The 14,946-nt window shown below is 54.4% G+C and overlaps 1 protein-coding gene across 1 annotated transcript; it reads right to left on the reverse strand.

Annotated features, from left to right (window-relative positions):
* Positions 1–983: 983 nt before the first annotated feature.
* On the reverse strand, positions 984–8,376 carry IRGC (immunity related GTPase cinema). Its single transcript, XM_007532903.2, has 2 exons — positions 8,312–8,376; positions 984–2,588 (listed from the first exon to the last, which is right to left on the reverse strand). The coding sequence occupies exon 2, from the start codon at positions 2,527–2,529 to the stop codon at positions 1,084–1,086; it is 1,446 nt and encodes a 481-aa protein (XP_007532965.2). The 5' UTR covers positions 2,530–2,588; positions 8,312–8,376; the 3' UTR covers positions 984–1,083.
* Between the last annotated feature and the right edge of the window lie 6,570 nt (positions 8,377–14,946).

Raw genomic sequence — 14,946 nt, forward strand, 5'->3', positions numbered from 1 at the left:
AACAACCTGGGACTTCGGAGCCTCAGGCACGAGCGCCTCTTTGCAGAACCATTACGCTGTCTACCCTCCCCCGCCCGCCATTTCTATCGCCATCCAATAAACAAATATAGAGAATGTCGTCAGTGAATCGATCGCCCCACCTGCGGGGGCTGGGGGGCTTCTCAAGTGGTGGAGCCTTGCTGCAGGTGCCTCTCTCTCCATTTCCCTCTGTGCCACTGAAAACGGATTAATGGGGGCGAGCCCCCTCCCCGCACCCTCCCCCGTGACCTGACGACCTCTCCCCTTCCCTCATGACCCGACACCCCCCCCTTGAGACCCGATGACCTCTCCTCCCCTCCCTCATGACCTAACAACCCCCTCGTGACCCGACGACCTCCCCCCTCCCCTGTGACCTGACGACCTCTCCCCTCACCCTTTATGACCCGACAAACCCCTCGTGACCGACAACCCCCTCATGACCCGATGACCTCTCCCGTCTCCCTTGTGACCGACCACCTCGTGACCCGACGACCTCTCCCCCTCGTGACCCGACGACCTCTCCCCCCTCGTGACCCGACGACCTCCCCCCTCCCTCGTGACCCGACGACCTCCCCCTCCCTCGTGACCCGACGACCTCCCCCCTCCCTCGTGACCCGACGACCTCCCCCTCCCTCGTGACCCGACGACCTCTCCCCCCTCGTGACCCGACGACCTCCCCCTCCCTCGTGACCCGACGACCTCCCCCTCCCTCGTGACCCGACGACCTCCCCCCTCCCTCGTGACCCGACGACCTCTCCCCCCTCGTGACCCGACGACCTCCCCCTCCCTCGTGACCCGACGACCTCTCCCCCCTCGTGACCCGACGACCTCCCCCTCCCTCGTGACCCGACGACCTCTCCCCCCCTCGTGACCCGACGACCTCCCCCCCTCCCTCGTGACCCGACGACCTCCCCTCCCCCGGCGGCAGCGCAGGCGCAGGCGCAGTCAGCACAGGAGCCCAGCGGTCTCGTCAGGTTTCGGGTCTTTCTCTTCAGACTCGGGCTGCGGGGGCTGGGGGGGGGGGGCACAGCGTTCATTTCCCACCCGACGGGGCGGCCGCAGCGTTCACTTCTCCTCGGACAAGTCGCGCTTCTTCCAGCTGTCGAGGATGTACTTGAGGAGGAGGCCGAGCTTCCTGCGGGTGGACAGCGGCGCCTCCTCGCCCCCGCCCTCCCCCGGGCCGCGCCGGTCCGCGCCGCCGCCGCCGCCGCCCGCGCCATCGCCCGCCGCCTCCAGGCCGCCTTCGTCGTCGTCGTCGTTCTCGGCGGCGGCGGCGGCGGCGGCGGCGGGCGCGTCGTCCTCCTCCAGCGCCTTGATGCGCACGCGCTGCGCGTCCTCCGCCATGTCGTTGAGGCAGCCCTGCAGCATGGTGTACACCGCGCCGAAGCTGATGCCGCCCGCCACCAGGGTGCCGAACACCGGGATGCCGCGCTCGAAGGCGCGGGCCACCCGCATGGCGCCGTCCGACGACTGCGAGTAGAGGCGCAGCACCGCCTCGGGGGACACCTCGGCCGCCAGCGGCGAGCGGATGACCGAGCGCAGGTCGCCGGCCTGCTTGCCCACCTGCTCGGCCAGCTTGGCCAGCGAGTCGTCGTCCAGCCCGAAGCTGCGGTGGTAGCCCCGCAGCGAGCGCACCAGCAGCGCGTCGTCGTAGGCGGCCGCCAGCCCGGGCACCGGCAGCGCCTGGATCACGCCCGACACCAGCGCCGTCTTGAGCACCTGCTCCTGCAGCATGTCCTTCTTGCGCCGCAGCGCCTCCAGCGACACGTCGGGCAGGGACAGCAGGCCCGCGTGGCGCCGGTGCGCCGGCAGGTCGTGCTCCCAGGTGGCCACGAGCAGCGGGAAGTCGTAGCGGCCCGGCGCCAGGTTGGACACGAGGAAGACGCGGGGCTCGGCCAGGCCGGCCGCCCGCAGCCGCTCGGCGCAGTGCTCGCGGATCTCCTGCAGCACGGCCGCCTCGCTGAAGGCCGACGGGCGCTGGCTGCGGCTGGCCGCCAGGTCCTCGTCCACCTTGGTGCGCACGAAGTAGAACTTCTTGCCCTGCCGGAGGATCTCGGCCGCCAGGCGCGCCTCCACCGCCCCGCAGCGCCGCGGGGACACGAGCAGGAAGAAGTCGTAGCGCGCGAAGTCCGCCTGCTTCAGGTAGCGCTCGGCGGGGCAGCCGGGCGAGCCGGCCCCGGGCAGGTCCCACAGGGTCACGTCGGGGAACTGCGGGTGCGGGTAGCACTGCGGGTGCAGGGTGGTCTCCACCACGCCGGTGAGCGCGGCGCCCGGGTCCTCGGCGCCCAGCCCGCGCAGCGCGTTGATGAGCGACGACTTGCCGGCGCCCGACTCGCCCGTCACGCCCACGTCCAGCCGCGAACTCTCGGACGCGGCCAGCAGCTCGCGCAGGCGGGACGCGGCCTGGGGCAGGTCGCCCGACTCGAAGGCCGAGCGCAGCGCCTCCAGCTCCTCCTTGGCCATGAGGATGGTGCTGTCCTCCTCGGCCGCCGGCGGCCTGGACGTCGCCATGGTCCCCCCGGGGGGCGGAGGGGGGCGGGAGAGAGGCCCGGGGCTGCGGGGTCGGCCGTCTGGGGAGGGGAGGGGACGGGAGGGGAGAGGGAGGCGGTCAGGGAGAGACCCGCGCCCGGACCCGCGCCCACCCGCAGGGGGAGCCGGCTGCACGTCTGTCTGGCTGTCTGTCTGTCTGGCTGGCTGGCTGGCTGGCCCCCTCCTGCGCTCTCAGCGTCTCTCGGTGCTGCCAGATGAGTGACGATGGTGGTGATGGTGATGGTGGTGATGGTGGTGATGGTGATGGTGATGGTGATGGTGATGGTGACGACAAGAATGATAATAATAAGGGTGGTGGAGACTGAGCGCCGGGCTGCGCCGACCTGCCGCGTCGCGTCGCTTCCGTGAACCGTGAACCGTGAAGCCGGTGTCTGGCTGTCTGTCTCTCCGTCGCCCCCTCCTCCCCTCAGTTTCTTTGTTCTAGCGACTTAATAATAATGATGATGAAGCACTTGTCTGGCTGTCTGTCTCTCACTCTGTCCGTCGCCCCCTCCTCCCCTCTTAAGTTTCTGTGTTCTAGCGACTTAAAATAATGATGATGATGATGATGATGAAGATGAAGCAGGTGTCTGGCTGTCTGTCTCTCCGTGGCCCCCTCCTTCCCTCTTAGTTTCTTTGTTCTATCGACTTAAAATGATGTTGATGATGATGAAGCAGGTGTCTGGCTGTCTGTCTCTCACTCTGTCCGTCGCCCCCTCCTCCCCTCAGTTTCTTTGTTTTATCAACTTAAAATAATGATGATGATGATGATGATGATGATGATGAAGCAGGTGTCTGTCTGTCTCTCACTCTGTCCGTCGCCCCCTCCTCCTCTCTTAGTTTCTTTGTTCTAGCGACTTAAAATAATGATGATGATGATGATGATGATGAATCAGGTGTCTGGCTGTCTGTCTCTCCGTCGCCCCCTCCTTCCCTCAGTTTCTTTGTTCTAGCGACCTAAAATAATAATGATGATGATGATGATGATGATGATGAAGCAGGTGTCTGGCTGTCTGTCTCTCCGTCGCCCCCTCCTTCCCTCTTAGTTTTTGTTCTAGCGACTTAAAATAATAATGATGATGGTGATGATGATGAATCAGGTGTCTGTCTCTCACTCTGTCCGTCGCCCCCTCCTCCCCTCTTAGTTTCTCTCTGTTTTATCAACTTGAATTAATACTAATAATGAAGCAGGTGTCTGTCTCCCCCTCCTCCTCTTAGTTTCTCTCTGTTCTATCGACTTAAATAGTAATAATAATGAAGCGGGTGTCTGTCATTGTCTGTCACTCCTTCCTCCCCTCTTAGTTTCTGTCTGTTCTATCAACTTATATTAATCACCATCATCATCATCCTCATGAGCCAGGCAGTGGTACACTCGGCCAAGCACACAGGTTGCCTCCTGTGAATCTGATTTTTTTTTTTTTTTTTGGTTGGTTGGCTGCTTGAACCGTGTTGACCAAAGTTCTGCTCAAGTCCTGCTGTCGGGGTGCCCAGGATCAAACCTGGCAACTCCTGTGTGCCAGTCCTGTCCGTGCCCTGGCGCTTGTGCCGGCTCCCCAGCCCTGAAAGGTACTTGAGCCTCAGAGGATGTGTTTTCCTCTGGTCCTGGGTCCCTCCAGTGGTGTGGCCAGGCCAATAGAGGAAAGACTGAAGCCCAATTCTGAGGCCGGGACAGTGTCGTGATCCCCAGGAGCCACCCCAAGGGAGGGAGAAGGGGACTCCGATCCTGGAGCCAGGGAGCAAATCCTGACTCAACCGCATACTTGCTGAAAGATTTGGGCCAATTTGTTTCTCTGTCTGTCTGTCTCTCTCCATTCCTCCCCCCTTTATCTCTCTCTCTCTCTCTCTCTCTCTCTCCTCCTTCCCTTCCTTCTCTTGCTTCCAGAATTATCACTGGGGTTCCATCCCTTCATGATTGTACAGCTCCTGGCAGACTTTTTTTTTGGTCAGATAGAGGGTGAAGGGCCAGGTGGTGGCACACCTGGTTGAGTGCACATGTTACCGAGCACCAAGATCCAGGTTCAAGCCCTGAGTCCCCACCTGCAGGGGAGATGCTTCACAAGTGGTGAAGCAGGGCTTCAAGGCTGCAGGTGTCTCTCTCTCTCTCCTTTATCCCCCTCCCCTTTCAATTTGTCTCTATCTAAAGTGAAAACAAATAAAAAGGAAAACAATGAATTTGTTAAACAAGATAGAGGGTGAGAGATGGACACCCCAGCACTGTTTCAGTGCTCATGAAGCTTCCTCTGTTCATGGTCCTTCTGTATGGTTCCTGGGGATCGAACCCAGGTCCTCATGCATGGGAAAGTGTGTGCTCTGCCCAGTGAGCTATCTGCCAACCCCCTGGGCCAAGTCTGCCTTGCTCTCCTCCTCTGAGAGATGATGCTGCTGCTGTGCCAACTGCCGGCCGCCTCCTGGGGCTGCAGGGAGGTGGAGGAGTCCATCTGCCAACCGGCCCAGGGCTGGGGTGGGGGGGCTGACAGGAAGCAGCATCCCCGTCATCAGTAACCATGCTGATCAGTGACAGTCTGTGTGGAACATTCCAGCAGAGTCCCTGCCCTCTCTGAGCCTTGCCCCCCCAGCTCCGGCCTGGGGAGAGCCAATGGTCTACCCACTGCAGGGCTGCCCTGAAAACCGGAGCCCAGTCTAACTGCCCCTGCATGGGTTAGGAAGGGATTTGGGGGGTCAGCTGATGGGAGAGTCTGAATTAGGGGAGGAGAGCCCAGAAACTGGGGCAGCCCTCTCCTTGCCTCCGAGGCCCTGCTGACCTAGCTCCCTCTGGAGCACCTGCTGGCCTTGCGGACAAGTGCCCACCCAGTAAGTCACTGCCCAGGGCACAGGGGCAGACTCACAGCAGGGCCACCCAGGTGGTGGTGGGGCTGAGCCCAGAGCAGGTCAGAGAGGCCCACGGAGCTCCAAAGCCACCTCTCAAGCCCGGTTCCCCGCACTCCTAAAGAGCTAGCGGGCAGCCTGGGGAGAGAGCTCAGCCTCTTTGAGCACCAGCTTGCCGCCTGAGGCCCAGAGGCTGCAGGTTCAATTCCTGGCACCAGTTATGTTGAAGCTGAATGTTGCTCTGACCCATGCTCTCTCTTTTGCATAATACAATAATTTTTAATAGAAATAGAAAGGGAGAGAGAGAGAGAGACCAAGTTCACAGACCCAAATTTTCCTTCAGTGCAGTGGGGGTCAGGCTCACACCTGGTTTGCACACATGGCAAAGCAGCGTACTATCTAAGTGAGCTATTTTGCCGGTCCTTTTATTTTTAGTTAAGCCCTGATGGGACCACAGCCTGGGAGATGGCACAGTGGCCAGTGTTGAATTTGGATCCCACGTTCTATCCTTGGCATTACATATGCCAGAATGATGCTTCGGTACTGTCTGTCTGTCTATCTTTCTATCTAATAGTAAGAAACCTGACAGGTGAGGTGATGGCTCACCTGACTGAGAGCACACATTCCCATACACAAGGACTGGGTTTAAGCTCCCACTTCCCACCTACAGTGGGTGTCTCTCTCTGTCTCCCTTACTTTATCACTCATTCTGTCTCTTTTTATTAAAGAAAAAAAAAAAAGGCCACCAGGAAGAGTTGAGTTGTGTGGGCTCTGATCCCCAGTGATAGCCCAGGTGACCAAAAATAGATAAATAAGAGCTGCTTTCACAGCAGGGAGGTGGTTCGCTGGTAGAGGGAAGGACTTGCATGCCTCGGTTCCCAGTTCAGTCCCCAGCATCTCATATGTCAGACGAGTTGTTCTGGTCTCTCTCAACCGATAAATACATACACACAAGAATAGGTGGCCTAGAGGTGGCACAGTGGTTAGAGTGTTGAGTCATAGAATCATGGAGTCCTAGGGAGTCGGGCGGTAGCGCAGCGGGTTAAGCGCACGTGGCGCAAAGCACAAGGACCGGCCTTAGGATCCGGTTTCAAGCCCCCGGCCCCCCACCTGCAGGGGAGTCGCTTCACAGGCGGTGAAGCAGGTCTGCAGGTGTCTGTCTTTCTCTCCCCTCTCTGTCTTCCTCTCCTCTCTCCATTTCTCGCTGTCCTATACAACAATGATGACATCAACAACAATAACTACAACAACAATAAAAACAAGGGCAACAAAAAGGAAATACTAAAAAATTTTTTTAAAAAGTAAAAAAGAATCATGGAGTCCTGAGTTCAGTTTCCAGCATTACATGTGCCAGAGTGATGGTCTGGTTCTCACTCCCTTTCTTTCTCATAAGTATATAAATCTCTTAAAATAACATTCTATATATATTTTTTGCCTCCAGGGTTATTGCTGGGACTCAGTGCCTGCACCATGAATCCACTGCTCCTGGAGGCCACCTTTCCCCTCCTTTGTTGCCCTTGTTGTGGTTATTAATGTTATTGTTGATGTCATTCATTGTTGGATAGGACAGAGAGAAATGGAGAGAGGAGGGGAAGACAGAGGGGGAGAGAAAGACAGACACCTGCAGACCTGCTTCACCGCTTGGGAAGCGACTCCCCTGCAGGTGGGGAGCCGGGGGCTCGAACCGGGATCCTAACGCTGGTCCTTGGCGCTTGGTGCCATGTGTGCTTAACCAGCTGCGCTACTGCCCGACCCCCAACATTCTCTATTTTAGTGAGAGAAATAAACAGAGAAATAGTCACTAGAGCACTGCTGAGCTCTGGCTTACGGTGGCACTGGGGTTTGAACTTTGGGTCTCAGAGTGTCCGGCATGAAAGTGATTTGCGTAACTGTTAGCCTATCCCTCCAGCTCAGTAAACAGATCCTTAGAAAATATCAAAAATTAAAAAAAATAAAATAAAATATCAAAATTGTGGGCTGGGAGCCAAGTGGTGGCACACCTGGTAGGTCACACACATCACAACACACCCTGAGCCAGGTTCAAGTCCCCAAGTCCCCCCTGCAGAGCGGAAGCTTCACAAGAGGTGAAACAGTGCTGCAGGTGTCTCTTCCCCTTTGCGTCTATCTCTATCCAATAAGTGAATAAATAAAATAAAACATTAAAATTGTTGAAGGGCCAGGAGTGGCTCATGCAGTAGAGCATATGTGATTATACAATGCTCAAAGACCCAGGTTCAAGCCCCCGGTGGACACCTGTATGGGAGAAGCTTCATAGATGGTGAAGCAGTGCTGCAGATATATCTTTCTTTCTCCTTCTTTGTCTTCCCCTTTCTGTCTTGATTTGTCTCTATCAAATAAATATTTTTAAAAAATATTTATTTATCTCCCTGAAGCCAGGGAGATAGCACAGTGGTTCTGAAAAAGACTTTCATGCCAGTGGCTCTGTAGTCTTAGGTTCAATCCCCAACGCCACCATAAGCCAGAACTGAGCAGTGTTCTGATATTTCTTTCTTATTAAATTAAATAAAATATTTGTTAAAAAGAAAATATTTTTGGGTAGGAGTTGATAGCATAATGGTTATGCAAACTAACTCATGTGTGTAGTTCCAAAGTCCCAGGTTCAGTTCCCCGCACTACCATAAAACAGAGCTGAGCAGTGCTCTGGTAAAAAAAAAAAAAAAAAAAAAAATTAAATTTAAAAACAAGAGTGAATAGCTCTCCTTTCATCCCCATGTCCCTGCCCTCGCCCCCCCCCCCCAACTCTAGGTTTAAGGGACCTTCCCCAGCTCCTGTACCTCACCCTCCTGCACCTTTCCCCTAATTGTGTCCTGGCTGGCTGGGGTGGAAGGCTGGCCCAGGACAGGTCACAGCAGCCAGGCGCACAGACTGAGAAGCCGAGAGGCCAGGGCTGGAGCAGGGGCCCTATTGGGGAACTCACCTGCCTGCAGGCTCTCCCTCTCCCTCTCTCTCCCTCGCCGAGGTCCTGGTAGCCCAAGGCCCCTGCCTGTTGCTAGGACTTATTATATCAGTAGGCGGCAGCCGATTGGCCAGCTGGCTATTGCACAACAATGCCCCATGATGTCAGGGGCTCCCAGGATGGGTGGGTGGGGTCCCCCACTGCACAGGCCCCTGGGATCACACAAAGCCTTCAGCCCCCCCCCCCCAAAGAAAAGAGGCCCAGAGAAACATTTTACAATTATTTTATTTATTTATCTTAGAGACAGAGAACTTGGGAAGAGGGAGAGAGAGAGAGAGAGAGAGAGAGACCCACAGCCATGCTTCACCACTAGTGAAACTTCCTGTAGGTAGGGGCCCGGTGCTTGAACCAAAGTCCTTGTGTACAGGAAGATGTGTGTTTTATACACAGCGCCACCAACAGGCTCTAAAATGTAGCCTTTTTTTTTTTTTTAATAAAGTTTTGTTGTTGTTGTTGTTGTTGTCTCTTTATTTATTGGATAGAGACAGCCAGAAATCAAGACGGCAGAATAGAGAGGAAGAGAGACACCTGCAGCCCTGCTTCACCACTTGTGAAGCTTTCGCCCTGCAGCTGGGGACCGGGGACTCCAACCTGGGTCCTTGCATATGTGCGATCAACCAGGTGCGCCACCACCCGGCCCCAATGTGGCCATTTTTTATTCTATTATTTTCAGTTAATTTGATAGAGAAATCAAGAAGGAATGGGGATATAGAGGCCTGACCTGCTTCATCACTCATGAAGCTCCCCCCATAAGCGGGGAGCAGAGACTTGAACCTGGATCCTAGCACATTATAACATGTACTCAACCAGATGCACCACCTCTCAGCCACTTACTATTTTTTAAAATTATTTCATTTATTTGTTGGACAGAGATAGCCAGAAATTGAGAGGAATATAAAGACAGAGAGGGAAGGATACAGGAACACCTGGGGCCCTGCTTCACTTTGAGGCTTTTCCTCTGCATATGGGAACCGGCAACTTGAACCTGTGTACATTGTAACGTGTGTGCTCAACCAGGTATGCCACCTCTTGGCCCTTATTTATTTATTTATTGCCTCCAGGGTGATCGCTGGGGCTCAGTGCCTGCACTGTGAATTCACTGCTCCTAGAAGCCATTTTTCCCATTTTGTTGCTCTTGTTGCCCTTGTTGCTATTGTTATTGTTGCCATTGTTGCTGTCGTTGGCTAGGACAGAGAGAAATGGAGAGAGGAGAGGAAGACAGAGAGGGGGAGAGAAAGATACCTGCAGACCTGCTTCACTGCTTGTGAACTGACCCTCCCCCACAGGTGGGGATCCGGGGCTCTAACCAGGGTCCTTACGCTGGTCCTTGCACTTCATGTCACGTGTGCTTAACTCGCTGTGCTACTGTCCGACCGCCTACTTTATTTTATTATTATTATTATTATTTTTACCAGAGCACTATTCAGCTCTTTCTTATGGTGGTGCGGAGGATTGAACCTGGGACTTTGGAGCCTCAGGCATGAGACACTGTTTGCATAACCATTATGCTATCTACCCACCGCCCTATTTTATTTTTTAACCAGAGCACTGCTCAGTTCTGGCTAATAGTGGTGCTGGGATTGAATTTGAGACTTTTGGAGCCTCAGGCATGAGAGTCTTTTTGTATCACCATTATGCTATCTTGCTAACCCCAGAAAGACTTTTAAACATATTTTATTGGGCAGCGGTAAAACTCATAATGGTTCTGCAAAGCGAATCCCATGCCTGAGGCTCCAAAGTCCCAGCTTCAATCCCCCACACCATCATAAACCTCTGGTAATAGAAAAATAAAAAAGTATTTTACGTATTTATTGGATAGAGACAGAGAAATTGAGAGGGGAAGAGGAGATAGGGAAGGAGACAGAGAGACACCTGCAGCACTGCTTCACCACTTGCACATTAAGTGACCTGTGCTTGAGTGGGTGCATCATAGCCCGGCCCCCAGTGTGTTACTGAGCCAGAAAGTCTGGAGGTGCCTCAGGCAGAAGCTACTTCCCCATCTGTCCAGAAGCACACCTCCTGTCAAAGGTTTCTCTCTGTCTCTCTCTCTCTCTCTGTCTGTCTCTCTCTCTCTCTCACACACACACACACACACACACACACACACACACACACACACACCTTAAACAAATCTTTCTAGAATTCCAAACACAGAGTCTACCTCTGAGCCTTCCCCCATGGCATGTCCCCCAGTGATGTCATCCCAAGCCGCTCCATTGTCACACCCAGGCTATGTCACAATGTCTTCCCCCCTCCAGCACCCCCCCCCCATCTGCTGGCAGTGAGAGTTTGAAGTTGAAGTTAAAGTTTCAGAACTGGTGGGGGTGGGGGGAAGCCATGGGGCCTGGACTCAGTGAGTCTTAGCCTCATTGGATGGGGTTGGGGGGTGCACCCTGGATGTCCCCTCTGTTCCACAAGGCTGGTGAGCAGGAGGGTCCGTGGCTCTCGCCACACAAATCCAGGCTCCACCACGCCAACTCCAGCCCCCTCAAACTGTAAGCTCAGGATGGAGTCTGTAACTTACAGCCCCCTCGCACCCTGCACAGTCTCTCAGGTGGAGGTGGGGAGTGCTGGAGCGGGGGTGCAGGGTGGGGTGGGCACCCTGCCAAGGTTGCAAGTCCCTCAAACCTTCCCCTCTCCATCCTTAGATCTCTGGACACACAAGTATGAAATCTTGAGTTCAGGCCCCTGCCACATATATGCCAGAGTCTCTTTCTTGATAAATAAATCATTGGGGAGATAGCATAATGGCTATGCCAAAATAGAGAGGGAGAGAGAGAGAGAGAGCTTTTAAAGAATAATACAGACAAGAATATTAACGAATAAAGACAAATATGTGTTGCTAAATGTCTTGCCTGAGCCGCCAGAGGTCCCCGGTTTAATCCCCAACAGCACCATAAACCAGAGCTGAGCAGTGCTCTGGGGAAACAAACAAAAAACTTACAGGACAAATAAATCTTTAAAGAGGGTATGACCTGGGGAACTAGCTCAGACTTGTATGTCTGGGGTTCCTGCTTCCATTCCTGGCACCAAATGGACTGGTTTTTGTTGTTGTTGTTGTTGTTGTTGCCTCCAGGGTTATCTCTGGGGCTTGATGCCTGCACTATGAATCCACTGCTGCTGGAGGCCATTTTTCTCATTTTGTTGCCCTTGTTGTGGCTGTTATTGTTATTGCTATGGTTCTTATAGCTGTTGTTGTTGGATAGGACAGAGAAATCAAGAGAGGAGGGGAAGACAGAGGGGGAGAGAAAGACAGACACCTGCAGACCTGCTTCACCGCCTGGGAAGCAAACCCCCCCCCCCCCCGCAGGTGGGGAGCCGGGGCTCGAACCGGGATCCTTAAGCCAGTCCTTGCACTTTGTGCCATGTGCGCTTAACCTGCTGCTGTTAACCCAGCCCCCCTTTTTTTATGCCTCCAGTCACCAGGGCTCAGTGCCTGTACTACAAATCCACCACTTCTGGCACCTTTCCACCCCCCCTTAGGACAGAGAAATTGAGAGGTAGAAGACAGAGTAGGAGAGAAAGACACCTGCCGACCTGTTTGTGAAGCTACCTCTCCCCCTCCCCCCCCATAGGGAGCCTGGGGCTCGAACCCAGATCCACTGCCCAACCCCCTTGGCTTCTTTCTTTAATGTGAAACTATCTCTTGTGAAATAAATCTTAGGCTAGGGGTAAATAGCATAATGGTTATGCAAGAGATTCTCATGCCTGAGGCTTTGAAGTCCCAGCTTCAATCCCCGCACCACCATAAACCAGAGCTGAGCAGTGCTCTGGTGACAAAATGAAATAGGGTGGTGGCGCACCTGGTTGAGCGCACAAGTTGTAGTGCGCAAGGACCTGGGTTCGAGCCCCTAGTCCCCACCTGCAGGGGGAAAGCTTCACAAGTGGTGATGCAGTGCTGCAGGTGTCTCTCTGTCTCCTCTATCTCCCCCTTTCACTTTCTGGCTGTTTCTATCAAATAAATAAAGATTTTTTAAAAATGAAGTAAATAAGTAAAAAACGAAATAAATCTTTAAAAAAAAAAAAAGAGCAGCCAGAGGGAAGGTACAGTTGATAAAGCATTAAACTCAGACCTCAAGTTCAATATTGGCATGTAATGTGCCAGGGTGATGCTCTGGCCCTCCCTCTTCCCCTCCCTCCCCTCCATAAGACAAACCTAAAAACAGACTAGAGCCATTACCATGTGCAGGAACCCGGGTTCAATCCCCAGTCCCCCACCTGCAGGGGAGAAGCTTCAGAAGTGGTGGAGCAGTGCTGTCCGTCTGTCTCTCCCTCCCTATTTCCCTCTGTCTCTTACCCTCTATCAAAAAGAAGAGGAGAGACTTTTGGAAATGTAGATAAAATTGGAACCTGGCCCCCAGGGTCAAGGTCACCAAGAAAGTATTTCCTAACACCTGCGGTGTTCCGCTCAGTCCGGCCGGGTCACATCCTGGCCCGTCCCTGGGGGCTCTGTCTCCTTCCCGCCTGCGCCCACACCGGAGTTCAGGCATCCTCCAGACAAGGTCGTGGGAAACAGAAAGAAAGGCGCTTTTTTTTTTTTTTTTTTTTTTGGAGTGGGACACACATCCTGGCTGCATGTTGTTCACTTTCTGTGTTTGCTGCTCTGGTTTCTGTGTGGGGACAGATTCTTTGATGTCTCTTGGCAGCTGCCCACCACGAGTGTGGGAGCCTTCATGTGATCCCGGCCCCCCACCTGCCCTTAGCCACCCCCCCCCATCAGATAGTCCGGACATCACGCACGGGACACGACAGCCCAGCCCCCAGCACTGCTACTGTGGATTTGCTACACTGTCCCAGTACCCGGACGCCTCTCACCCCTCTCTCACCCTCTTCTCTCTGCCCAGCACCCTGCGTGCGTGCGTCACCTGGATGAAGTTTCTCCTGCTGGGGGCTGGCCAGCGGCAAGCTGTGTGGAGCGCACATATTACCGTGCACAACGACCCAGGTTCAAGCCCCTGGTCCCCACCTGCAGAGAGGAAGCTTCACAAGTGGTGACGCAGCGCTGTTCTAGCACTCGCGAAGATGGGGGTTGGGGGACCGAACCCGGGTCCTTGAGCACTGCGACCTGTGCCTCTACCAGGTGTGCTACTGCTCAGCCTCTCCTTCTCTCTCTCTCTTTTAATTCTTTTTTTTAAATTTTCACTCTCTTTTATTTATCTGATAGAGACAGCCAGAAATCAAGAGGGAAGGGCGTGATAGAGAGAGCGAGACAGACAGACAGACACCTGCAGCCCTGCTTCACCACTCACAGAGCGTGGACCCTGCGGGTGGGGACAGGCGCTCTCTTGCCTTCTCGGTCTCTCTGTTCTATCAAGTCAAGTAAATAAATACACATTTAAATGTAGATCATAAAAGGGGCGGGCGGTGGTGTGCTTAGTTAAGCACATAATACTCAGCTCAAGGACCCGTGCCAGCACCTAGGATCAAGCCCTCCTAGCCACCCCCGCTCCCCCCCTGCAGGGGAATCGTTTCACAGGCGGTGAAGCAGGTCTGCAGCTGTCTTGTCTTTCTCTCTCCCTCTCTCTTCCCCTCCTCTCTCCATTTCTCTGTCCTTTCCCATAAAATGGGGTGTGGGGGGATGGCCTCCAGGAGCAGAGGATTTGTAGTGCTGGCACCAAGCCCCAACGATAACCCTGGAGGCAAAATAATAATAATAAAATAAATCAATTAAAAGGGCGTGCTGGGAGTCGGGTGGCAGCACAGAGGAGTCGCTTCACAAGCGGTGAAGCAGGTCTGCAGGTGTCTTTCTCTCCCCCTCTCTTTCCCTCCAACAACAATGGTGACATCAACAACAGCAATAATAACTGCAACAATAAAAACAGGGTAGCAGAAAGGGATAAATAAATAAACATTAAAAAGTCTTTTTTTAAAAAGGGGGTGCTCCCTCCTCACTGCTCCCTTCCATGTCCTTCATCTTCCATGCTGCGTTTGTCCAGAGCCTGTGGGTCACAGTCTTGGCACCACATTCTGCCAGGTGAATTGTTGGTCTTTCGGTCTTCCTTCCTTCCTTCCTTCCTTCCTTCCTGTCTTTCTTTTTTTAAAACCAGAGCACTGTTCGCCTCTGGCTTATGGTGTTGTGGGGGATTGAACCTGGGACTTTGGAGCCTCAGGCATGAGAGTCTGTTTGCATAACATTAATGCCATCTTTCTAGAACATTCCCTCCAGGAGAGCAGGAGCTGGGCTTCTGTGTCTCCCTGAGCGTGGACGGCAGCAGGCCGTGCCTGGCACTGTGCAGAGTGTTGCAGCTGAACTGGATGGGCTCAGTTCTTCAGCCCCTCCCACTCCACCCCTGCCCACAGTGGGAGCGCCCTGCCCACCCCTGGACCCTCTCTTCACAGCAGCTCCCTCCCATTGGGCCAGGCTCGCTCCTGGCAGAGCATCTGGTGCCCGCACCCTGCCTTCTGGGGGTGCCCTGGATCCGGAATCCCCAGCAGAAAGAGTAGACGACCTCGGCGCCCCCACAGGAGGCTGTGGTGCGCGGAAAACCCAAACCACTCAGTGTCCGTGGACTGCGGCTCATTCCGATGTGGCTCCGGCAGGGAGCTGGGGCCCAGAGAGCAGCCTGGGGCTGACGGGTAGAGACGGAGAGGGGTGA

This window comes from Erinaceus europaeus, chromosome 2 (genome assembly GCF_950295315.1).
Source record: "Erinaceus europaeus chromosome 2, mEriEur2.1, whole genome shotgun sequence".
Classification (NCBI taxonomy): domain Eukaryota; kingdom Metazoa; phylum Chordata; class Mammalia; order Eulipotyphla; family Erinaceidae; genus Erinaceus; species Erinaceus europaeus.

What these genes read in the sequence shown, in the direction of transcription:
- IRGC (XM_007532903.2), bottom strand. Translation starts at nt 2,529, where the DNA reads ATGGCGACGTCCAGGCCGCCGGCGGCCGAGGAGGACAGCACCATCCTC.